Below are 24,733 nucleotides of genomic sequence, written 5' to 3' on the forward strand. Positions count from 1 at the left end.
ACAAAGCCCTGGGCAGACACAGTAGGGCAAGGGAGGTGGGGATGGTGGTGACTTACAGGATTGGGGAAGGCTCATCGTCTAGCCCACGGATTGGGAGTCTGCTTTCTGGACAACTTATTTGTCGTTTATGCACTTTGTTGATTTTCTCTTACTTGGGGCGTGTGTGTGTTGGCTTGCACATGCGTGTGTGACTGGAGCCAGAGGCTGATGCAAGGTATCCTCCTCAGTGGCTGTCCACCTTATTCTTCGAGACTCTGAGCTGAACCTGGAGTTTGCCGATTCGGCCAGAGACTCGGGAGCCCTCCTGCCTCTGCCTCCCTAGCAGTATGTCAGCCTTTGCGTGGGTGCTAAGATACAGATTAGGGTCCTTGGGCTCGTAGTCACGAAATGACCAAACAAATTTCTCATCGGCATCAGGATGCAGGCTAGCAGCCTGCTAGCAACTTGGGTGCACAGAAAATGTGTCTGTTGTATCGAGTGGTCCTAGCGCTCATTCAAGAGCCCTTGAACCTAGCAGCAGCTCATCTGCCCAGGTCTCAGTCTGTTCTTGTGTAAAGTGAAGATAGCAGTCTGCTTGACTTCTGGCCTCTTGATAGGACATGTGCAGGAATTTGTCTCCTGAATGGTAAATCATGCCTACCAAAGGATGGACATGCGCAGGGGTGGATTTGTCTTTCCTGAATGGTAAATCATGCCTACCAAAGAATGGACATGCGCAGGGGTGGATTTGTCTCCTGAATGGTAAATCCATGCCTACCAAAGAATGGACATGCGCAGGGGTGGATTTGTCTCTCCTGAATGGTAAATACGTGTCTACAAAAGATGAGTTTAATGATCATTACGTGGCTCTCTACGAATCATTTTAAACCTATTAAAATCTATGTGAGTTGCTAATTCTGGGCCAGTGTGGGAGGGCAGAAGTGATATTCAGCTCTCACTTGTGGTCCTTCCCAGCCTCCCTTTCTGCATTGCTGTCTCCACTGCCTTGGAGTTCAAGAGCACATCACAATGAGAGACTGGTCATGTGTGGCACATGTAAAGAATTCTTTGGTTTTTCTCATGCAGGTTCAACCTAATTTATTTGATTTTTAAAAAATTTATTTATACCTGTTTGTTTAATAGACTGAATCCTGCTGTGTTTTGTTATGTAGCCCAGGTTGGCTCTCTTCCCTCCTAGCCTCCTAAGTGCAGGTGTGCACACTATACCCAGCTGATGCTTCTCCTTAAAAAGATACTTTAAATTTTTTTTAACCTTTTTATTTTATGTGTATGAGTGTTCTGCCTGTATGTGTGTCTGTGCACCACATGTGTGCAGTGCCCATGGAGACCAGAAGGTATCATGTCCTCTGGCACTGGAGTTATAGATGGTATGAGAAGCTATGTGAGTGCTTGGAATCCAACCTGGGTTCTCTACAAAACCAGCTGGTGATAGAAGACAGTAATGCTGGAAGATAAGATGATTTTTTTTTTTGCTTTGTACATAATACCTTTTGTGTATATTTTATTTTTTTTAGGAGTCTGAAGCTTTATTCCTCAAGGCAATTAAAGCAAATCCAAATGTTGCAAGTTACCATGGTAATTTGGGTAAGAAAGTTTTCCATTTGAATTTTATTTAAATTCTGTTATTTTATATCAACAAGATCTTTCTTTTTTTCAAAAGTAATTTTTGTAACTTAACCTGTATTGACCCAGTCTTAAAGTTTTATTAAATGGGCTGGTGATGGAACTCCGCACAACTCCAGGCAAGAGTGCTTGCCTGGCATGCTGGGAGCCCTGCATTCAAGGTCCCGTGCCTCACGAGAAGCATTTCTTATACCTGCATTCCTGCTCCCGTGCCTCACGAGAAGCATTTCTTATACCTGCATTCCTGTTCCCGTGCCTCACGAGAAGCATTTCTTATACCTGCATTCCTGCTCCCGTGCCTCACGAGAAGCATTTCTTATACCTGCATTCCTGCTCCCGTGCCTCACGAGAAGCATTGCTCATATCAATCTGGTTTAGGATCCTGAAGATTTGCTTTATTGTAACATCACTTTACAGTCTGATTCTGATATGAGAGCCCCAATTTCCACCTAGAAGCACGGGTATTATTTCACCAAAAGGTGTATGGGAATCTTCACTTAAAAGTCTGGGATTATAGAGACAGCTCAGAGTTAAGCACGCTGGCTACTCTTGCAGAGGACTCAAATTTGGGTCCTAGTACCCATGTGGAGGCTCATAACCATCTGAAACTCCTATTCCAGAGAACCTGACATTTTCTGGTTTCCATAGGCACCAGGCAGCGAATGCATGTAGTACACTTACATACCTGCAGGCAATATACTCATACCCATAAAATAAAAATAAATAAAGCTAAGAAAACAAACTGTGGGTTTCTTTATAGAGAAAGAAATAATAAGACTTTGACATGGCCCAAGCTCGGTGCAGTGCTGACAAGCTAGATGTTTCATAGCACCATTGAGACCATCCCGACCCTTCTTTTTGTAATAACATCTCTGGAAGCACGTGAATCCTATCTAATAATAAGACGAGCCCCATGAGTAACAGGCAGGGGCCCAGGGGCTGCTCCCCAGGGTGTGTGATTACAATAAATAAAGCTTACAGTACAAACAATATTTTTTAAACGCTGCTTTCTGTAAAGGCTCCACAATAGCTCTTTGTGCGTGTGTTTGGGAATCTTGCAAGTCAGTCAGAAGCGCTTCCAACCAAATTCATGTCCTGCTATTTCAGCTGTGCTCTACCATCGCTGGGGACATCTCAGCTCGGCCAAGAAACACTATGAGATCTCCTTGCAGCTCGACCCCGTGGCGGCAGGCACCAAGGAGAATTACAGTCTTCTAAGAAGAAAGCTCGAACAAATGCAGAAGAAAGATGTGTGATCTTCCCCCATGTTTGGAGTATGTGTGTGTGTGCACACGTGTGCACGTGTGCATGTGTGCATGAGGCCTCGGTTCAGATTGTGCGTTTGTGTTTAGCCATTTAAAGTTCTCAGACCTTTTGTTTACTCTACTGTTACTTTTTCTATATAAACAAATACATGCAAAAAGATTATAGCACCAGCAATATACTCCCGAATGCTTAATAGCATTTTTGCATTGAAAATGTATTTTTTCAGACCACCCAAATGTAATTCTAAAATCCCAAAAATGAAGCCCTTTTTTTCTTTTTAAACTAAACAGAAAAAGGAGAAAAAGTTATCTTGAGCAACCTTTGCTCGTGTTAAACCTGCATTTGGGGTAAATGACTCTCATGATGAGCTGGAGTGACCTAGACATGGCTGACTCCCACAATTTACACAAGCATCAAATGTATCTGTATATTAGCATGTTTATTTAATGACAAGAAAGAGTAAATTAAGATTTAGGGTTTTTTAAAGTCTCTTGCAACAGTATAACTTGGTGTTTGTAAGAAATCATTCACTTTTTGTGTTGAACAGGATAAATAATTGAATGAAGAAGGGGAATTTTTAACATCTGGTATATCTGTATATTTTTTTCTTTCATAGGAAGATATTGACACTTGGAGGGTATGCGTTCCTATGTGTATGATGTTAGCACACAGGATAATATTCTACAGAAAGCTGCCATTGGGTAGAGTACTCCTGCCATGCTTAGGCAAAGGCAGGTACCCTGACATCTTGGTTTCTGTTCTGTCCAGTGTTCAGAGGGCTACATGTTTATGTACATTGTGTTTTCATGTTTTTACCTGTGAAGTGGGTTTCCATTTCACATAATGTACCTACAGACATTACTATATCCAGAAAATGCAAAAAAGGGGTAAATTTTCTTACAAAAGAAGTCATAGTTCTGGTTGTGTGGTCTTAAAAGCTGAGTTGTTTTTCATTGTCTTATTAGATCTCAACAATTTGTTTACTTGGTTTGTTCTTTAGATACTGTTGACCTAATAATTTATGCAATCTCTGTAATTTCTACTACAGTAAAATTATCACACAAACTGGCATGCAGCTGTCATAGTTTCTTCTTAGTGATGACTGTTTTTTTCCCCCTCTCCTTACAGTGGAGTCGGGTCTCCTGTGTATGGCTGGTGGATAGTTCTAGGGCCCACTGTCCCCCCTTACGGTGGAGTCAGGTCTCCTGTGTATGGCTGGTGGATAGTTCTAGGGCCCACTATCTCTCTCTCCTTACGGTGGAGTCGGGTCTCCTGTGTATGGCTGGTGGATAGTTCTAGGGCCCACTCCTTGCCCACCACTGTGATAAAACACCCAACGGTGTAAGGGTGGAAGCGCTTATTTCAGCTAACAGTTTCAAGGCTCAGTTTTGGGCTCCACTAAACCTCTGAAAACACCCTTCCTAGCACAAAGGTTTTGCTCCAGGCGGCTCAGAATTTAGTCAAGTTTACAATCAAAATTAACCATCACAGGCCTGTTTTATAGATTTATATAATGAAGTTGCTGAAGTTCAAATAACGGATGTGCAGATCCATAATGTTAGATTTTATTCTCTATACTCACTTCTAAAATACAGCTTTCATTTTTAATTAAAAGCAAGCGGAAGAATCAGTGCAGACAGGAGCCAGGCCTGGTGGTATATACCTATAATCCCATCTCCTCAGGAGGATCACAAATGCAAGGCCTGCGTAGATTACTGAATAAATTTAGGACCACATTGGGTAACTTAGTGAGACCCTGTCTGAAAGTTTAAAAATAAAAATGACATGTCTTTTAGTCAGGGGCTCTCTAGAGGGACAGAACCTGTGTGTGTGTGTGTGTGTGTGTGTGTGTGTGTGTGTGTGTGTGTGTGTGTGTATGTGTGTGTGTGTGATTATAAAAACTGTTACTAGATTCGCTTACACAGTACTTTCTGTGTTGTCCAATGGCTGTCTTTACAATAGAGAGGTTCAGAACTGTTGCTGTTTGGTCCACAACCCTGGTCCTCAGCAGTCCCAATCTTACACTGAAGGCCAGGAGAGTTCCTAGAGAACCACTGGTCTAAATCCACATTATAAAACTAACGAAAGTGGGTTCTAGTGTCAGCGAAGGACGGCAGCAGCAGTGGCAGCGACAGAGCAGATGAACTCACCAGTGAGGTGCAAAGGCAACAAACAAAAGGCTTTTCCTTTGGACCTGGGCTGCTGAGGACACTGGCCCCACATTTAGGATGGGTCAACCCACTTCATGGAGCCTAATCAAGGAGATGGCTCACCGGTACACTCAGAGGTTTGCCTCTTAGCTGGATACAGAGCCAGTCAAGTTGATGACCAAATGGGAGCCTAAGGGTATAGTAATTCTGTGTACTGTAGACCACAACCAGCAGGGATGGAAACATCTGCACTCACCTTCTGGGGACAGCTGCGTAGACTTTTAGACCAGCAGTTGTACTTTATAGTAGTTGAGCTTTATCAGCAAAGAAAGTGTTATGTTTCAGACATTGCTCTAAATGGCCCCAAAATAACACTAACAGTATATAGATCTTTTAGGATTGGAGGTGTATTATTTATCTCCTTGTAGGGCCTAGCTTGGCAGAAAAAAAAATATGCTATGTAGCTTTTTTTTAAGCTACTTGGTTTTTTGCTGTTTGTTTGCTTGAGAGTAAAGAATATTTCTTCCAAAAAGCTCCTTTAGAAACCTTTTTTAATCTCCCTTCAGACAAACTCTCATGTCCAATAAAGATGTATGCATCCAGTCCCCTGCCTACAGAACAAATCCCTGAAACTCCTTTTGCTCTGGATTTCCTCTGCAGCTGTTTTCAGGTCATTTGGTTGAATAATACTTCAGGAAGCATTTTGTGATTGCAGAATTTGGAAGTCCATTCTATAGGCTCTTCTTCTTTTCTTCCTGTCTTAAGAGAGCTGTAGTAGATTATCCTAAGACTGAAGTAGAAGGCTGGCTTCCCAGAACTCCTCTACTTACCTAGTAGTACTTATGTATGTGTTTTAAGACAGGGTCTTGCTGCAGAGCCCAGCTGGCCTCACATTCATAGTCCTCTGCCTCAGCTTCCCAAGTAGCTGGAATTATAGACATTCACCACCACACCTGGATAATAGCTTTTTTATTTTAATATTTGGATTGTTAATGACAGATGGGGCAGCATTTAAACATGAGGAAATCTGATCACAGCCCTTCACGTCGTTGGATATACCTGTGTCTCAGTTCAGCCTGTGCTACTGTGGGGTTTCTGCCTGGTCTTTCTCTCGCTCAGATTTGTTTCAGCTTCTATGCAGACTTATATTTGTCCTTTTAACTTCTATCCCATTAGGTACAGCCTCACACCCATAATACTTACAGGGCCCTCTGGCTCGGAGTCTCATGTTAACTAGAGTGTTCATTTCTTTCAAGTTACTGACTTGAAATGTCACACATAAGACTGAGCCCAGTATCAAAGCGTTAGACATCTGTGTCCATAATTCCTCTTCAACCCATTTGGATCTGGAGGTGAGAGACCCAGATATATGTCTTGGTTCTCCCAATGCAGCATCCTAGACAATTAATTTACATTATTCTTCCCACTTACCTGTTAACTTCAAAACTTAATGCTGTAAGTACTATGCTATTTGCTAATTATGATGGTTAATAATTCATCTATTGCCAGATTGTCCAGGATAGAGTACTCAGATGGTTGTACTGGTTGCTGCGATAAATACCTGACCAAAAACACCTTAAGCAATGGTTTGTTTGGGATCATAGTTCAAGGTACAGATCCATCACGGTGGGTGTCATGGCAGCAGGAGCTTGAGGAAACATCTGGACACATTGAGTCTGCAGTCGGGAAGCAAAGAATCATGGATGCCACTGTTCAGCCCCTTCTCCCCCTCCACTCACTACAGGACCCCATCTCATGGGATGGCGCTACCATCATTTAAGTTAGATCCTCCCACCTCAGTTGGTCTAATCTAGAAAATCCCTAATAGACAAGCCCAGAGGAGTATTTCCATTGTGATTCTAAATCCCATCAAGATGATTAAGAGTAACCATCACATTGGTCAAACTTCATTGCTCCGACATTCTGCAAACCGGGCTGGACAGTGCCTGGCAGTTCCTGTCTTACTCTGTTTAGTCACGAGCCAGGTTAGTGAAACGGCTGGAGCCAGAATCATCTGAAATCGTATTAACTCACAGGTCTGGCAGGTGATGCTGGGTAGTGGCTGCGATCGTCAGGAGTTGAGACCTGGAATAAGAGACCTGACGTCTCAACCATGGCAGCTGAGTGCGAGATGGCATTGGTCAAGCAAATGCTACATCCCCTTTCAGACCTTAGTGTCTCCTGCTGCTGTTGCAGCTCGTTCGGGCTCAAAGGAAGGAGTTGTGTTGGCCTCACTTGTGTCCCGGGCTCCTTTAAGAAGAAAACAGTGATGGCTGGCAATGAAGTCATCTGTGAACTTCGCTTCCCTCCATCACCTCCCCACACGCTTTGTGTCCCACAGCCCCTTTGTACTTTCAGTCCCTCTTCAGTCAATGAAGAATTTAATCCCAAAGCTGTCAAAGAGTGGAGCGTGGTGAAGTTGGGGCTCTTGTAGTCCAGGGCTCCAAATTGGGACTTTGGGGGTAGAGGAAAGGATACAGGACCCCTGGAAAAGAAGATCCTCCAGCCTCATACTCCCCTGGTTGGGAATAGTCGGTGCTTGATTGTTCATGCTTCTGGTGAAGATTACAGAACACATACAGAACCAGCGAGGACCACATCCTTCTCCAACCCAAGATGCTTGGTGAAGATGTTGATCTGCAAGGTCTTTGGACACCACAGAAATCTTCTTCAGGTTCCCCCTCCCATGGTTCTCGGTGCCCATCTGATTTCTCTCCCCACCTGCAGAATGGGCTCTGCATATCTTCTGAAAGTTCTCCTTGTTGGCTTCTTCCACCCATTTCTCCAGCAGGGGCTGCAGCTTACATGTGTTCTTGAAGCTGAGCTGCAGGTCCTCAAAGCAGTAAATGGTTGTCCGGTTGAATACCCTTTTAAAAGGAATGCCCAGGGTGAGCACCATTGTTAGCCTGAGTGTACCCCAGGGTGAGCACCACTGTCAGCCTGAGTGTACCCCAGGGTGAGCACCATTGTCAGCCTGAGTGTACCCCAAGGTGACCCTCTTCCGCTTTGGCTGCTTGGTAGAATGATCTAGTTCTTTCTTCAGGGCCGTCATGTCCTGCGACTCTTCAGGACTTTGTTCTATCTTCATGGCACTGTGGTGTACACAGTACATGGACCACGAGAGGCCTCCTCCACGATGCTCTCCACTCTGACTCCTGTATGGCCTTCAAGCTGCAAAGTCTCTGAGCCAACTTGGGGCATTAGGTCCACTCCAACCTGAGATCCACAGGAGGCTGTCCCACCACAGAACTCATAGGGCAGCAGACATGGGGATATCCCCAACACCTCTGAGCCTGGCCCAAGTATTGGCCAGCTAGCAAGCCTTGGGAACTTAACCAGGTCCAAGGGTCTACCCAGTCTGGCTCCTACCTTCCTGATTCATCACCCCCACCTAGTGGGGATGAGAACACAAAGTCTGACTATGGGGAGGAATGAGAATGCTTGTTGGGTCTACCTTCAGAATGTAATTTGCCATACTCACCTGCAATAGTGTTTACCTACTTCTAGACCACACTTTGGGGACTGAAATTGTCAGAATCTTGACAAAGGCTATACCAAATACTCTCCGTACACCTGGAACATTCCCTCACAGCTACCCCCGCATCATCTGTGCGATGCCATCAGGAGACAGTATTCCTCCACTTGGAGGCACACACAGTGCTAAACTTTTGCAATGCTATCACAGACCTCCACCTTTACAGTTTATGTCTGGTTACCTTCGGCTTTAAAGGTCTACATTTCCAACCCATCTGTGGTACCTGGAATGGTAGGTCTACGAACATAGTGAGAAATTTCATCTCTCAGTAACTGCTGTGAGAACCACTTTTCCTGTCAAATGTAATTCGTTCTGTGGTGACGGTGTTTCCCAACCTTTCCCTTCATGCAGATTAGCCATTCATATCAGAGTGAGACTTCCCTCCCACCAATGGGATGAGACTTCCCTCCCACCAATGGGAGGAGACTCAGTCACCACCTATGTCTGATGGAGTCATCTTGGTTCTGCTGTGCTCCCTTTTACAAAAAAAGAATGGCCTTGCTGAGCTACCTAAACTTAGTTTGTGTGTTTCTTGTGAGATGCTGAGGTTGGTCTTTGTTTCTGCCAAGCTTCAGAAGTAAAATGGGAAATAATACTTTACACAGAAATGTGAGGAGGTTTAGGCGTGTGTAGACATACAAGCAAAACACCCATATACATTTTTTAAAAAAATCTAAAATCATCTGATAAAGAATTTTTATGGCAGCTTTTATTCCTCAGCAAACAATATGATAAGGTTGGAAGAATCTGGGAACAAGACCATAGATCTCAGGGTCGCTTTCTTGCCATGAGCAATCATTTTCAAGGTTCAGTGACTCTATATAGACAGATGCATCCAATCTCACCATATTTACCTGGAACCTGGTTAGTTGCTTACTCTGTGCCCCAGTGATTTCCAATAAATGCAACGTGATCATTACTGGTTTTATTAATTTCTCCACAGTGAAATGAGAAGTTTCAGTAAACCAGTGACTTCAAGCATCCTTAGACCCTTAACTTTTGTTTTGAAAATTGGCATACCATGTAATAGACTTCCTTATGAGATTTTCATACATACTGTGTTCTTACTGGTCCACTCTTCCCTACCGCATTTCTACTTTTATGTCATGTGTATCTTATTACTACCCTTTTCTCACCTTCCCAGGCCCTCCCTTATGACTCCTTTTCCTCTCGTGATCCTCTGTAGGAAAAGTTTGTGGTTGATGAATATGATCAGATAGATTTCTTCCAGTCTTGGACATCTATTTAAAATACAACTACATCAGCATTATTGACTATGTGTATATGAAAACCAAGACTATGAAATGATCTCAAGTACTCCACGTACATGAAAAAGTCAGAGGGACAGGAAGTGATTAGAGGAATCCAGTAATCTTTTTTTTTAAATATTTATTTATTTATTATGTATACAATATTCTGTCTGTATGTGTGCCTGCAGGCCAGAAGAGGGCACCCAGACCCCATTACAGATGGTTGTGAGCCACCATGTGGTTGCTGGGAATTGAACTCAGGACCTTTGGAAAAGCAGGCAATGCTCTTAACCTCTGAGCCATCTCTCCAGCCCGGAATCCAGTAATCTTACACTTAATTTGTGTGTCTTGGAGGAGAGAGACCTCTCGCCATCGCTGACATTGCTTTCACCTGGAGTACACCTTCCACGAGGAAAATCTCTAGAGAAAAAATTGCCCTCAGCTTTTCTGGCTCTCGCTTAGTGTTAGGGATAAGATACAGGTGAAAGTCAGTCCTTCCATTAGCTCCTAAATAGGTTTTATTTCATAGAGTTGGTAGGTGGGCAAAATGGCTACGTTACCTGTATCCAGTATGAGCAGGTGTGAGACTTTGGTGATTCATCAATTTGTCTTGCGGAGTCTCAGATCTGAGTTTAGCGTCATCTCAGGGTTTATGTAAGGAGGTGAGTCTTTAATTTTGTGTTTATGAGTCTTTCTGAAGTAGTAGGTCTCAGGTGTGTTTGGATCCAACCCAGGCGTGTGTAATGTAGAGTCTACTCCCGTGGAAGCGGGGAGGGGCTCTTTCTTTCAGTCCGGAGGAAGGTGGCCTCGGATAGGTAAGTGCGTGGTTCTGGCCGCGTGGGAAGAGGTGCAGGCGGGCAGGTGTGCTAGCGCGGGCATCAGGGCGACGGCGCCGCAGGTTGCCAGAGGAGCCGCGCGCAGCCTGCAGGGGGCGCCGCCCGGGGCGGTTTGTTTGCGGCGCCTGCCCAGCAGGGCATTTCCGCTCGGCCGCCCGGAGCGCTCCCCTCGATCCTCTAGACCGGGTGCAGGTGAGACGCTGAGCGGGCTGGGGCTGGGAGCCTGGGGCGGCTTAGACTCAGTCACCAGCCGGCGGAGCGTGGGCCGCTACCGTCCCTGCAGGTGCGGGGTCGGGCGGGCGGAACCCGCGGTGCGGGGAGCACGTTTGACCCCGGAACCCCGCCGGGGACGGCCCACGCGGTGGACGCGATGGCCACGGCGGGAGACGCAGACGGAGACTCTGGCTTCAGCGGAGCGGCTGCTCGCTGCTGGTGGGACGCATGGCTCCAGCAGGTAGCTTAAGAGCCTAAGTGGAATGAGGCTGTTTTCAAAAGTTCTGCTTTTTAATTTTAGGTGTTTCTTATGCGTGTGGAGACCAAAACTTGCAAAAGAATCCAAAACCAACTTCTGTGGGTCACTTTCTGGTCTTAGATTCTTTTGGAACCGTTAATAACACATTTGGATCTTTGGAGATTCTTGCCTTTGAATTCTCGTCTTGGTTTTCGTTGCTGTTCACTCTATTTAGCCAGTTATAACGGCATACATGGCCTTGCTCAAAGCCCATCAGAGGTGTGCATGTGTTTTAACTTAGCTTAACTCCAAGCTCAGTTTATTCGTGTTGAAGGAATAAGGGAACACATTAGAGTAGGAGCCTTTTTTTTTTTTTTAAAGAGTAAGCTGAAGGTCCCAGTAAGAAATCATGTGTTAAAAATAAATGCTATCATTGAATCGATTGGAATTACCTCTGAGAGGTAAGTCTTGTGCACACGTGTACTTATTTTCTGCTCGTTGAAGGCTTTTTCCTGCCCTGGTTCCTGTAATTGAAGTGCTAACGTGAGGAGCCCTGCAGTTTGGCCTTCTTTTCCTGACCCCCCGCCCCCAGGAGAGCCAGAAAGAAATCCCTAAGTAAGGAGACCAGTCTTCTCCAATGGAGAACATTTGCCTTTAAAAGCTTAGTTTGCAAAGTTAATGGGTGGCTTTTTGTACTGAACTTTTTTTTTTTAACTAGTAAACTTTACTCACCATAACCTTAAGCATACAAAAAGCCCAAGGTTGGATCTCCAGCACTGGAAAAAGTTGGGATTGGATATGTAGCTCAGTTGTAAACTGCCACCTTGCTATGTGTGAGAGGGTGAGATGGATTCTTCCGATTGGCTGTTTGTGGTGATCTTGGATAGTGGGTGGCCGTGTGTAGTACAGAACCACAACCCTGCAATCGTTAATTTTTAAGGTGATATGTTCAAGCCAAGTGTGGCAGCTTATGCCTGTTACCCTAGCACTCCAAAGATTGAAGCAAGCCATCCTCAGCTATGAAAGACCTTATGTCAAGAAATAACACCCCCCCACATGTGTTCTTTTCCCCTTATCGAGTGAGAGAGCTTTTGAGAGCGTCAGTGCTTGGAAAGGACTCATTGCATAACTTTTTATTGTACCCTCCACCCTATAAACTAGTGCCGTCATGTTTGGAGAGGGATATCGCCCATGAGAGGAAGCAATAGGAGGACTGCATCAAAGATTAGCAGTCTTCTCTAGAACATTCCCCATCTGGATCCAATAGATATTAGAAATTTTATTCAGAGAGCCTGAGCTAACCATGACTACATCTTGACTGACAAATCATCCTTCAGTAAAAGGCTGCTCTGTATTGTTGATGGAACAGCTCTGGGAAGGACAGCCTTGCTTAGGTTGCAGGCCTAACCACTGGAACCCAGAACTGTGTAGGCGCTGATTACTTTGTGAGGTATTGTTACACTCCCTTGGCTGAGTTCACTGAAAAGGCTAGTTGTTCAAAGTCTCTGGGTTTTTTTTTTTTTTTTTTGACATTATGAGTCAATAGATATTATCACTACTATGGAAAGGACGAAGGGCAAGGCCATGTGCTATTGGAGTAAATGCTTCCCATGGGGGGACACAGCAGAGGTCTTTAGGGGTTAAACTTTGAGCAGAGGGTGACTTTTTATGGAGGAATGGGACAATGACATTGCTGGTTTTAGATACCATGAGCAAAAGACAGTATGGAAATATGAAACTTCAGAAAGAGCAAGGGAGCCAACAGGTGTGCTGAGACTGCCTGGATCAAGGGACATCTGAACCAGATTGTACTGAGGAAGAAAAAGCTCTCTGATGTTAAGTTCTATTTTTATTCAGGTTCTGTTTTCCTTTTTAGTTGGAAAAATTTTAACCAAACGTGAAAGCATAGAAGTAATAACTAATAAACTTCCAGATAGCCACTAAATAGATGTCATGATTCTGTTCAGCCTGATATGCATTCTTCTTCCCAGTGTCTGTTCATTTAAGACTGGAGATATAGCTCAGTGGTAGAGCACCTGCCTGGCATTTGCAGGGTCCTTCCTGGGTTTTACCCTCAATACTGCAAGATAAAAAAAACTGACTTAAAGCAGTTTGTTCTGGATAGTATAACAGTTCTCCTTTAAATAATTAGGTTTGTACCTCCAAAGAAGGAACTTTTTCTTCTGGGACCAAAAAGTCATCATCACATCTTAGCAGATTACCTCAAAATGCTCAAATTTTTATGTGAGTTTGTTTAAAATATTGTGCAAATAAATGATATCTGTTGATTGACCCTTTTAGGCTGGAAGATATTTAGCAACCTTTCCCTGTAAAGGTGCAAATACAAACTCAGAGTTTGCAGGCCCTGAAGTCTTTATACAAATGCCTACCTTTGGAGCTGCCATATAAAAGTAGTCATGGTTTATACATATTAAATGTGCATAACTATACTCAAATAATGTTTAGTTTTCTGGGTTCTTTGTGTGTATGTGTGCGCGCACGCACGCTGCCGTTTAAAATTCCCTGCAAGGTTCAACTTAGAGACCCTGGTCAGCTGACTTTGATCTGGAGCAGCTCATGAGTTCCTTCTTTCCTTTTTTCTTTATAAAAAAAAATTATGTATTATATATATGTGTGTGAAAGTCAGAGGAAAGCTTAGGGGAATCGGTTCTCCCTTCCACAACACGGTTCCAGGGCTTGGACTCAGGCTGAATGTTATTTTTATGGGAATTTTTTTCCTGTTTTATAGTCTTCTTATTGATTTTTTTTATTGAGCTCTACATTTTTCTCTGCTCCCCTCCCTGCCTCTCCCCTCCCCTTCATCCCTCCCCCAAGGTCCCCAGGCTCCCATTTACTCAGGAGATCTTGTCCTTTTCTACTCCCCATGTAGATTAGATCCATGTAAGTCTCTCTTAGGGTCCTCATTGTTGTCTAGGTTCTCTGGGATTGTGATTTGTGGGCTGGTTTTCTTTGCCTTATGTTTAAAAACCACTTATGAGTGAGTACATATGATAATTGTCTTTCTGTGTCTGGTTTACCCCACTCAAAATAATGTTTTCAAGCTCCATCCATTTGCCTGCAAAATTCAATATGTCGTTATTTTTTCTGCTGTGTTCTACTTCGTTGTGTAAATGTACCACATTTTCCTTATCCATTCTTGAGGAGCATTTAGATTGTTTCCAGGTTCTGGCTATAACAAACAAAGCTGCTATGAACATAGTTGAGCACATGTCCTTATGGCACGATTGAGCATCCTTTAAATATATACCCAAAAGTGGTATTACTGGGTCTTGAGGAAGGTTGTTTTTTAATTTTCTGAGAAATCACCACACTGACATCCAAAGGGGCTGTACCAGCTTGCACTCCCACCAGCAATGCAGAAGTGTTCCCTTTCCCCACAACCTCTGCAGCTTAAGTTATCATCAGTGTTTTTGATCTTGGCCATTCTTACAGGTGTAAGATGGAATCTCAGAGTTGTTTTGATTTGCATTTCTCTGGTGACTAAGGATTTCATAGGGATTTGAGGTTTCTAATTTTCTTAACGTTTCTGCTCAGCATTATTCTTTGATTAATCTCATGATGATCAAAATAATGATGAATTGAAAGGGCAAATATATACTAAACTTGAACATCTGTGATTTGAATTTTAATTGTTAGGTAATAAAAGCACTCACAGAATGTGAATGCCTTGGGGAAGTAGTTAGGAGAAAACGGGCTTAATTTTGAGTTCTGTGCTTCTGTTTTAGTTTCTTCTTTTTACTTTTTTCTTTTATTGAAAGTAGATTTTTTTTCTTGCCCAGTATCTCCTGATTACAATTTCTCCTTCCTTTACTCCTCCCAGTTCCTCCCCGTCTCCCTTCCCTCTGGATCCACTCCCTTTCTGTCTCTTATTAGAAAAGAACAGACTTCTAGGAGATAACAACTTAACATGTCAAGATAAAAAATAAGATGAAGCAAAGACTATCATGTTGAGGCTGGACAAGGCAACCGAACAAAAGGAAAAGAACCCTACTAGTAGCCGCAGGATCAGAGACCCACTTATTCACACACAGGAGTCTTATAAAACACTAACCTGAAAGCTATAATAGACACAGTGTTATATTATACCTGGGTCAGACCCGTGTAGACTGTGTACTTGATGCTTCAGTCTCTGTGAACTCATATGCACCTTAATCGATTCAGAGGGCCTTCTTCTCCGGGTGCCCTCCATCCCCTCTGGCTCTTATATTCTTTTGACCCCTCTTCTGAGCTCTGAAAGGAGAAATTTGATGGAGATCTCCCATTTAGACTTCTTCGTGTAAGGTCTGGCTGTGGGTCCCTGGATCTGTTCCCATCTACTGCTGGAGGAACCTTCCCGGCTTCCCTGATGATGACTAAATAAGGCAGCGATCTGTGAGTATAACAATATCATTGGGAATCATTTTATTGATACTTAAAAAAAAGATCAGTAGTATTTGTTTTTACCCTAGGTCTCTGGACTAACTGGTCTCTAGTTCTTGGTCACACAAGCAGTATTGATATGGGATATTTCTTATGGGGTGGACCCTAAGTCAAAACAGATATGGGTTGTGTTCTCCCACAAGTTCTGTGCCACAATTACCCTAGCATATATTGCAGGCAGGTCAGAGATTTTGTGGCTGGGTTGGTGTTTATGTTTCTCTTTTGGCAGCCTGAAGAGTACTTGCTACACCAAAGGCACTATAGAATGTCAGGGTGAAGGTTTACTCCATGGAGGCACCAGCTCTACTTCTCTATATTCAGTGAGTTGTGAAGGTGTTGTCCTCAGCAATGGAAATCCACTGTCAGTTTGTAGAGAACAAACAACTGTGTTAGCAACATCCTGGGTTGTTTGGGGGATTTCCTTGGGACCCCTTTGGCCAACAACTCATTGAATGCAACCCAGTCCTAGCACTGGATGCCTCATTTGGTGACAAGAAATTTGAGACTCAGTATCCCCCATTATTAGGAGACCTCATTAGGATCACATTCATATATTTTAGGAAGTTTCCACTGTACTAGGTTTCCATATCATCCCTCAAATGCCCCTTAATTCCAGCTGTCATCTCCCCCCCCCCCACCAGATCCTCCCATTCCCATCCCCGTCCACTGCTAATCCACCCAGGGAAATCTATGTGTCCCCCTTAAGCCCTTCCTCTATACCCTAGTTCTCTGGGTCTGTGGATAGTAGTGTGGCTATCATATTACCCACATATAAGCGAATATATACCATACTTATCTCTGGGTCTGGGTTACCTCACTCAGGATGATTTTTTTTCTAGTTCTGGTTTCCTGCATATTTCATGATGTAATTTTTTTGAACAATTGAGTAAATACTTCATTCTGTAAATGCACCACATTTTCTTTATCCATTCTTCTGATAAGGGACTTCTAGGTTGTTTCCAATTTCTGAATACTAGGCATAGAGCAGCAATGAACATGGTTGAGCAAGTGTTGTTGTGGTAGGATGAAGCATCTTTTGGGTATATGCCCAAGAGTGGTGTAGCTCAGTCTTTAGGTAGATCAATTACCAATTTTCTGAGGGACCAGTATATTGATTTCCATAGTGGCTGTACAAGTTTGCCCTCCCACCAGCAATGGATGAGTGTTCCTTTCATTTCACATCCTAGCCAGCATGAGCTGTCACTTGTGTGATTGAGCTTAGCCATTCTGACAGGTGTAAGATGGAATCTCAAAGGGGTTTTTATTTGCATTTCTCTGATGGCAAAGGATGTTGAACATTACTATAAGGGTTTTTCAACCATTTGAATTTCCTCTATTGAGAATTCTCTGTACCCTTTTTTAATTAGATTATTTTTTGATACCTAGTTTCTTGAGTTCTTTATCTATTTTAGATATTAGCCCTCTGTCAGATGTGGAGTTGGTAAAAATCTTTTCCCATTCTATAGGCTGCCACGTTGTCCTATTGATGGTGTGGTGTCCCTTTTTTGTTTCATGAGGTCTCATTTGTTAATTGTTGATCTTAGCATCTGTGGTACAGGTGTTCTGTTCTGAAAGTATTTTCCTGTGCCAGTGAGTCCAGGCTGTTTTCTTCTATTAGGTTCAGTGTATCTGGTTTTATGTTGAAGTCTTTGATCCACTTCGACTTAAGTCTTGTGCTGGGTGGTAATTATGGATCTATTTGCATTCTTCTACATGTAGACATCCAGTTACACCAGCACCATTTGTTGAAGATTCTTTCTTTTCTTCTTTTTTTCCCCAGTGTGCATTTCTGGCTTCTTTATCAAAAAGCAGGTGTACATAGGTGTATGCATTTATGTCTGGGTCTTCATTTTGATTCCATCAACCAACATGTTTTTTTTATGCCAGTACCATGTGGTTTTTATTACTATAGCTCCGTTGTACAACTTGAAATTGGGAGTGGTGAGACCTCCAGCAGTTCTTTTATTGTTCAGGATTGTTTTAGTTATCCTGGGTTCCTTGGGTTTTTAAGTTTTGTTTTGTTTTTCATAAGAAGTTGAGAATAGTCATTTCAGGGTATGTGAAAAATTGTGTTGGAATTTTAAATGGGGATTGCATTGAATCTGTAGATTTCTTTTGGTAGGATGGCCATTTTTTACTATATTAATCCTACTAATCCATGAGCATGGAAGATTTTTTCATCTTCTGGTATTTTCTTCATTTCTTTCACTTGCTTGGTTAGAGTTACCCCAAGATGTTTTTATATTATTTGAAGCAGTTGTGAATAGTATTGTTTCCCTGATTTCTTTCTCAGTCTGTCATTTGTATACAAGGCTACTGATTTTTTTAATATTTATTATTATGTATACAATATTCTGTCTGTGTGTATGTCTGCAAGCCAGAAGAGGGCACCAGACCTCATTACAGATGGTTGTGAGCCACCATGTGGTTGCTGGGAATTGAACTCAGGACCTTTGGAAGAGCAGGCAATGCTCTTAACCACTGAGCTATCTCTCCAGCCCCAGGCTACTGATTTTTTTGAGTTAATTTTGTATGCAGTTACTTTGCTTAAAGTGTTTATCAGCTATAGGACTTCCCTGGTGGAATTTTTAGGATGACTTATGTATGATAATATCATCTGCAAATAATGATACTTTGATTTCTTCCTAATTTGTATCACTTGATCTCCTTCAGTTGTCTTATTGCATTAGCTAGAACTTCAAGTACTATGTTGAATAAATATGGGGAGAGTGGACAACCTTATCTTGTTTCTGATTTTAGTGGAATTGCTTTGAATTTCTCTCCATTTAATTTGATGTTGGCTATTGGCTTGCTGTAAACTGCCTTTATTATGTTATGGTATGTCCCCTGTAACCCTAATCTCTCCAGGATTTTTATTATAAGGTGCTGTTGGATTTTGTTAAAGGTCTTTTCTCCATCTAATAAGAAGGTCAAATTATTTTTCAGTTTGTTTATATGATGGATTATATTTGTTGATTTTTGTATATTGAACTATCCTATCCTTGTATCTCTGGGATGAAGCCTACTTGATCGTGATGATTGATCTTTTTGATGTGTTCTTAGATTTGGTTTGCAAATATTTCTTTGAGTGCTTTTGCAAGTGTGTTCATAAAGGAAAATTGTAATTCTCTTTCTTTGTTGGGTCTTTATGTGGTTTGGGTATCAGGGTGACTGACTGTGACCTCATAAAATGAATGGGGTAATGTTCCTTCTGTTTCCATTTTGTGAGGTAATTTGAAGAGTATTGGTGTGTCAACTCTTCTTTGAAAGTCTGGTAGAATTCTGCAATAAAATCATCTAGCCCTGGGCGTTTCTTTTTTTGGGGGGGGGGAGAATTTTTGTGACTGCTTCTATTTCACTAGGAGTTATAGGTCTATTTAAATTGTTTATTTGATTTTGATTTAACTTTTGTAAGTGGTACCTATCGAGAAAATTAGCAATTTATTTTAAATTTTCCAGTTTGGTGGAGTACAGGATTTTAAATCGTGTCCTTATGATCTGTGGATTTCAACCATCAGTGATGGTTGTTATTTCTTCCTTTTTGTTTCTGATTTTGTTAATTTTGACATTCTCTTTTCATCATTTAGTTAGTTTGGATAAAGGTTTGTCTATCTTGTTTGTTTTCTCAGAGAACCAACTCTTTGTTTCATTGATTCTTTGCATCGTTCTCTTTCTATTTTATTGATTTTAACCCTGAGTTTATTTCTTGCCAATCTGCTCCTCTTGGGTGTGATGACTTCTTTTTGTTATAGACCTTTCAGGTGTGTTGTTAAGTTGCTGGTCTGAGATCCTCTCTAGTTTTTATGTAGGTACTTAGTACTGTGAATTTGTGTAAATGGAAGTTTCTTGTCCCAACCACACAGTCCCAGATATCCAGCAGCAACGTCCCAAATTACCACACAGAGGCTTATACTAATCATAAATGCTCAGCTGAAGCTCAGGCTTATTACTAGCAAACTCTTACACTTAAATTAAGCCATATTTCTTATCTATGATTTGCCACACGACTCATGGCTTGTTATCTTATTTTCTATACGTCCTGCTTTCTCGGAAGCTGGCTGACTGGTGTCTCCTGACTCCCCTCCCTCATCCATCTTTGTCATTCTCGGTGTAGTTTTCCTGCCTAGCTTTATCCTGTTTTTCTATTGGCCAATCAGCTTGTTTATTAAATCAGTCATAGCGACATATATTCACACACTGTACAGAAGAATTATTCCATAGCAAAGTTGCCTCTTAGAACTCATTTCATTGTATCCCATAAATTCGGGTTTGCTATAAATTCATTTTTATTGAATTCTAGAAAGTCTTAAATTTCTTATCTGTCTTGACTCATTTTTTATTCATTAGAGAGTTGATCAGTTTCCATGAGTTTGTAAGCTTTCTGTTGTTGATATCTACCTTTAATCTGTGCCTTTAGTCTCTGGTGGTCTGATAGAATGCAGGGAGTTATTTCAGTTTTCTTGTAACTGTTGAGACTTGCCTTATGTCCAAATATGTAGTCAGTTTTGGAGAAAGTTCCATGCAGTGTAGAGACAAAGGTATATTCTTTTGTGTTTGGGTGAAATGTTCTGTAAGTAATATGTTAGGTCCATTTAGTTTATGATGTCTGTTAGTTCCAGTATTTCTCTGTTTAGTTTTTGCCTGGATGACCTGTCCATTGGTGAGAATCTGGTATTGAAGTCCCCCACTCTCAGTGCATGAGGGTCAATATGTGATTTAAGCTGTATTAGCATTTCTTTTACAAACATGGTGCCCTTGTGTTTGGGGCATAGATGTTAAGAATTGAAATGTCATCTTTGTGGATTTTTCCTTTGATGCATATAAAGTGTCCTTCCCTATTTCTTTTGGTTAATTTTGATTTGAAATTGATTTTATTAGATATTAAAATGACTACACCAGCTTACTTCATAGGTCCATTTGCTTGAAATATCTTTTTCCAACCCTTGATCCTGAGGTAATGTCTATGCATGATGTTGAGGTGTGTTTCTTGAATGCAGCAGAAAAAAATGGATTTTGTTTTTGTATCCATTCTGATAGTGTGTGTCTTTTTATTAGGGGGTTGAGACCTTTGATATTGAGAAATATCAATGACTGATTGTTTATTTTTGTTATTTTGTTGTTGGTAGTGGTGTGTGTGTGTGTGTGTGCTCACGCTTCTGATTTTTTGGCTGAGAGTATACCCTGTGTTTTCATGGGTCTAGTTTGTTGGAGTTTTCCTTCTTGCACTTTCTGTAGGGCTAGGTTTGTATATAGATATTAAATTTGGCTTTCTCAGAGAATATCTTTTTTTTCCATCAAAGGTGATTGAAAGTTGTGTTGGGTGTAGTAGTTTGAATTGGCATCTGTGGTCTCTCAGAGTCTGCAGGACTTTTGCCCAAACATTTTTTGGCTTTTAGAGTCTCTATTGAGAAGTTGAGTATAATTCTAATAGGTCTGCCTTTATATATTACATGTCTTTTTACCTTGCAGCTTTTAATATTCTTTGTATGTTTAGTGTTTTATTATTATGTGCTGAGGAGACTTTCCTGGAACTTGCCCTCTAGACCAGGCTAGCTTTGAACTCAGAGATCCACCTGCCTCAGCCTCCTGAGTGCTGAGATTAAAGGCATGCACCACCACCACACAGTTTTCCTGTCTTTAAGGGATTTACTCATTTCTTCTTTAAGATCTCTATCACCTTCATATAGTCAGTTTTAAGGTCTTTTTTCTTGTGTTTCAGCTATGTTGGAATACTCAGGGCCTGCAGTGGTGGGATAGCTGGACTTAGTGGAAACATATTTCCCTGACAGTTCTTGTGTTTTTATGCTGGCATCTAGCCATCTGGGTTTGGGATGATTATAGGTCTAGGTGCTGATTTTTGAATTTGCCTTTATGGGGTGGATGTTTTGTTCCTCTTTTCTGTTTCCTCTCTGGATTTGCAGAGAGTGTGATGGCTGTTGCCTGGTAGGGTGCCTCTGGGCTATGTGACCTGGAAATGACAACCAGCAGCAGGCCTGAGACAGGGTGGTACTTGGTGGTTTGTTCTTGGGTGGACGGACAGGCATGGCTACCTAGTGTGAGATTCTAAGTTGTATTCAATACGCCGTTAGTAGTGTAAGTAGAGTTTTAAGTTTGATATCTTTTGATTGTATTTGGTGTTTGTTATGTTTCAAATATGACCACCATAGAATAGGTTCGTGTATTTGAACACCTTGTCCTCATTACTGTTTTGGGAGGTTGCAGAACCTTTAATGGGGGTGTAGATGGGAGTAGGGAATGAGCCTTGAGGCCTGTGTCTGGATGTAATCAATCAACTTCACACTCTTGCCAGTCAAAAACGACTACTGCCTCCCCCCACTGTGATGCACTGCACCCCTCAAACTGTCAGTCGCAATGAATGTTTCCTATCTTAATATGCTGTGTCAGGTGTTTGTTCACCACAACGAGTTACTAACATGGTGGTTATCTTCTAAGTGTTCCTGTTGATTGTCCTGTGTTGAGCCTAGCTAGCTACTATAGAGCCCCTGTTCCCTCCCATTGAGACTAGCTTTTCTTGGCCGGGACCACCCATCCCTGCCAGTAACCAAGAGCTTGGTCTTGAGCTTGAACTCCATGAAGTTATTTGGCTCTCTGTCCTAAAGAAATTGACTGGTAAGCTTCTAAATAGAGATCACATTTGGCAGCCTACCTAGAGCCTCACTGTGTTTTTCATTTCTTCACCTTGAGTAGGTCATACTTGTAAGTAGAAGAGTTGTGTAAGTGCATTAAATTCTTATCTTTCTCAGGTATTGGTAATAAACTACCTAGAGAGTGGCCTTGTGTGATATTTTGGGTAATAAACTACCCAGAGGTGTAGAGAATGACCTTGTGCAATACTTTAAGTTGCTCCCCCAGGTTTCTGACTTCGTTTTTCTGTTGACAATGCAAAGTTTATGTTTGATTGAGCTGGTAAAACGGCTCACCAGTAGGGCACATGCCTACCCTTGAAGGCTTGAGTTTGAGCCCAGAACACACACGTTCACAGTGTTACCATACTTGAGCTACCCTTGAGAAATAAAAGTGTTGTGGTGTAGATATTCCTATTTCAAAAGTTGGAGTACTTCTAACAAAAAGTTCCAGAACTCAAAGGAGTCATGCTGCAGGAAAATGACGGAAGGGGAGAACAGTCTGGGCAAGCACCGCCTTCCTGCCCGAGTTGGCCCAGAGAAAACAGCTGAGCTCTGCGGGCAGAGGCAGGCTGGAATTACCTACCTGCAGCCAGACCTCAATGCCCATTTCCCTGTAGCTCCCACTAACAGAGGGTGAGTTAGAACAAGACCTGGATTGTTAGCTAACCCCTCCACCCCTGCCTTTGACCAGAGTGTTTGTGCCAGGCAGAGTAAACACATTCTGAGCCGTTGTCAAGTGTAAGTTAAACGCATGCTTCCCTCCAGTAGCCTGGAAAATAGTTCAAAAGCCAGATCCTCCACTGTGTTTCTTAGCCAAGTGTGGGCAGTCACTACTTAGTCAGCAGTTAGCATGGGTGGGGCCCTGGGTGAGTGAAGAAAGCATGGCACCCATGCACCTGCATTCGTAGCTCCTCTCCTGCTGGCCTAGACTCAGCCTGCTTTCCTGGAGCCTCCATAGCAGCTGCAGAGGCTCTGTTTCAGAAAGTGAGTGAGTTTAACAGGGCAGTGCACTCATTTCAGAAAGACTGCAGGAACTCGCTGCTCGTGGGAACTCTGAAGGTGAGATGAGGAACCTCTGCTTCTGATTAGGGATTGGGAGGCCTGTTGAATTCCCTGACACATTGGCAAAGGCATGGGCCTACAAGTTCCCTCCCCTTTCTTGTGCCCATTAGTTTTTATTTTTTAAATAGAGTGGTTATAGTCCATGATGGCCTTGAATTTTCAGTCTTTCTTTATGAGCCAGAGTTCTGGAGTTATAGCTGGTGGTTTTCTGTATCAGCTGTTTACTGATGTGCACACAGAGTGGATTTCACAAATAGCTACCACTGTGGAATTACCTGGATCAAGTTGGAGAGTGTCCCTGTGCTCTCCAGGGAGTGGTATCCTACCCTGAGCCGCTCCCCACCTTGCTGAGATGGAGCTTGCAAATTCTAGATCTCATTTCAGGCTCAGCTGCCTGAACATGCCTGCCTGGGTAACTGGCGCCTACCTGAGTTGCCCCCGTCCTAGGATCTGGAGTACTTGGCTCTCTTTGGCCTCTGGTGGGTGTTGACCAGCAGTGATGCAGAGACTAGCAAAAACGAGTGAGATGCCTGTGGGTTTACACCTAGACTGTGTTGCACACTGGATGTTTAAAGGCCCCACACTTGTGTGGCCTGGACTGTGAACCGGAGAGTGGAACTGAAGCATTGAAGCCTGGAATCTGGCCAAGACCAGCAGTCTCTAAGTGGCCACCCCGTTGATTTAGGTTGAGCTGCAGGTGGCGCCAGTGGGTTATTGGCACTTTCCGAGGTCTGGAGCTGCCTGCTCAGCCTGTTGACAGGAGTCTGGCTGCTGAACCACCTGCTGGAACAGCAGGAGCCAGCATGTTTCCATTCCAATGTACCTGGCCTGTATGCACAAGGCTCCTTCCAGGGTCAGTGTCTGGCGATTTTTCCAGTCACTTTCATACTCAGAATGGGCAAAGTGAAGAGAAGACTGTCTGCACTGTTGGCCACCATTCTTTGAAGATGATATGTAACTGCCTTAAGTTTTTAAAATTACACACACACATACACACACAGAGCGGAGGGAGCATGTGTACCACAACATGCACGTAGAGGTCCGGATTTGGTTCTGTCCTTCCACCACATGGTTCCCAGGCATCAAACTCTGGTCATTAGGTTTGGTGTCAGGGACCTTTCTTTACCTTTACTTGCTGAGTCTTTAACACAGCATGAAAAACATTTTTTGACAAAAGCATTAAAAATTCACAGAATGGTTGCCAAGGCCATATTTGTGTGGGCCATTGTGACATCGGGACCATAAAGGTTTGTTTTCCAGACCCACAAGTGTCTGGAGCTTTGAACACACCAGCAGGCCAAAGGCAACCAGTGCTACCAATGTGAGGACAGTGTTTGGCGGTCTCCTTTCCGGGGTAGTGGTAAAGTTGATGAGGCTGGCTGCAGCAGGAAGGTCTTGTCTTTACTATAAAGAACCAAGCAAGCAACCAAATGAGAGCATCAAAGCATCTGCAGGATGTGCCCAGCCCTCCCT

General features: G+C 42.7%; 2 protein-coding genes and 1 pseudogene across 3 annotated transcripts in view; 2 read left to right on the plus strand and 1 right to left on the minus strand.

The window, feature by feature from the left end:
- Nucleotides 1-3,960, plus strand: part of Tmtc4 (transmembrane O-mannosyltransferase targeting cadherins 4) — a 57,801-nt gene extending 53,841 nt beyond the window's left edge. Inside the window, exons 17-18 of the mRNA XM_038310579.1 lie at nt 1,515-1,584; nt 2,731-3,960. Of these exons, the coding sequence (XP_038166507.1) occupies nt 1,515-1,584; nt 2,731-2,879 (219 nt within the window). The 3' untranslated portion in view covers nt 2,880-3,960. The remainder of the gene's footprint in view (nt 1-1,514; nt 1,585-2,730) is intronic.
- Nucleotides 3,961-7,064: 3,104 nt separating this feature from the next.
- Nucleotides 7,065-23,887, minus strand: LOC119800292 (annotated as a pseudogene).
- Ggact (gamma-glutamylamine cyclotransferase) overlaps nt 10,767-24,733 on the plus strand; it is a 28,434-nt gene continuing 14,467 nt past the window's right edge. For both annotated transcript variants that reach the window (XM_038310356.1, XM_038310357.1), the window contains exon 1: nt 10,767-10,852. The gene's annotated coding sequence lies outside the window, so the exon portion shown is untranslated. The remainder of the gene's footprint in view (nt 10,853-24,733) is intronic.

This window comes from Arvicola amphibius, chromosome 13 (genome assembly GCF_903992535.2).
Source record: "Arvicola amphibius chromosome 13, mArvAmp1.2, whole genome shotgun sequence".
NCBI lineage: Eukaryota > Metazoa > Chordata > Mammalia > Rodentia > Cricetidae > Arvicola > Arvicola amphibius.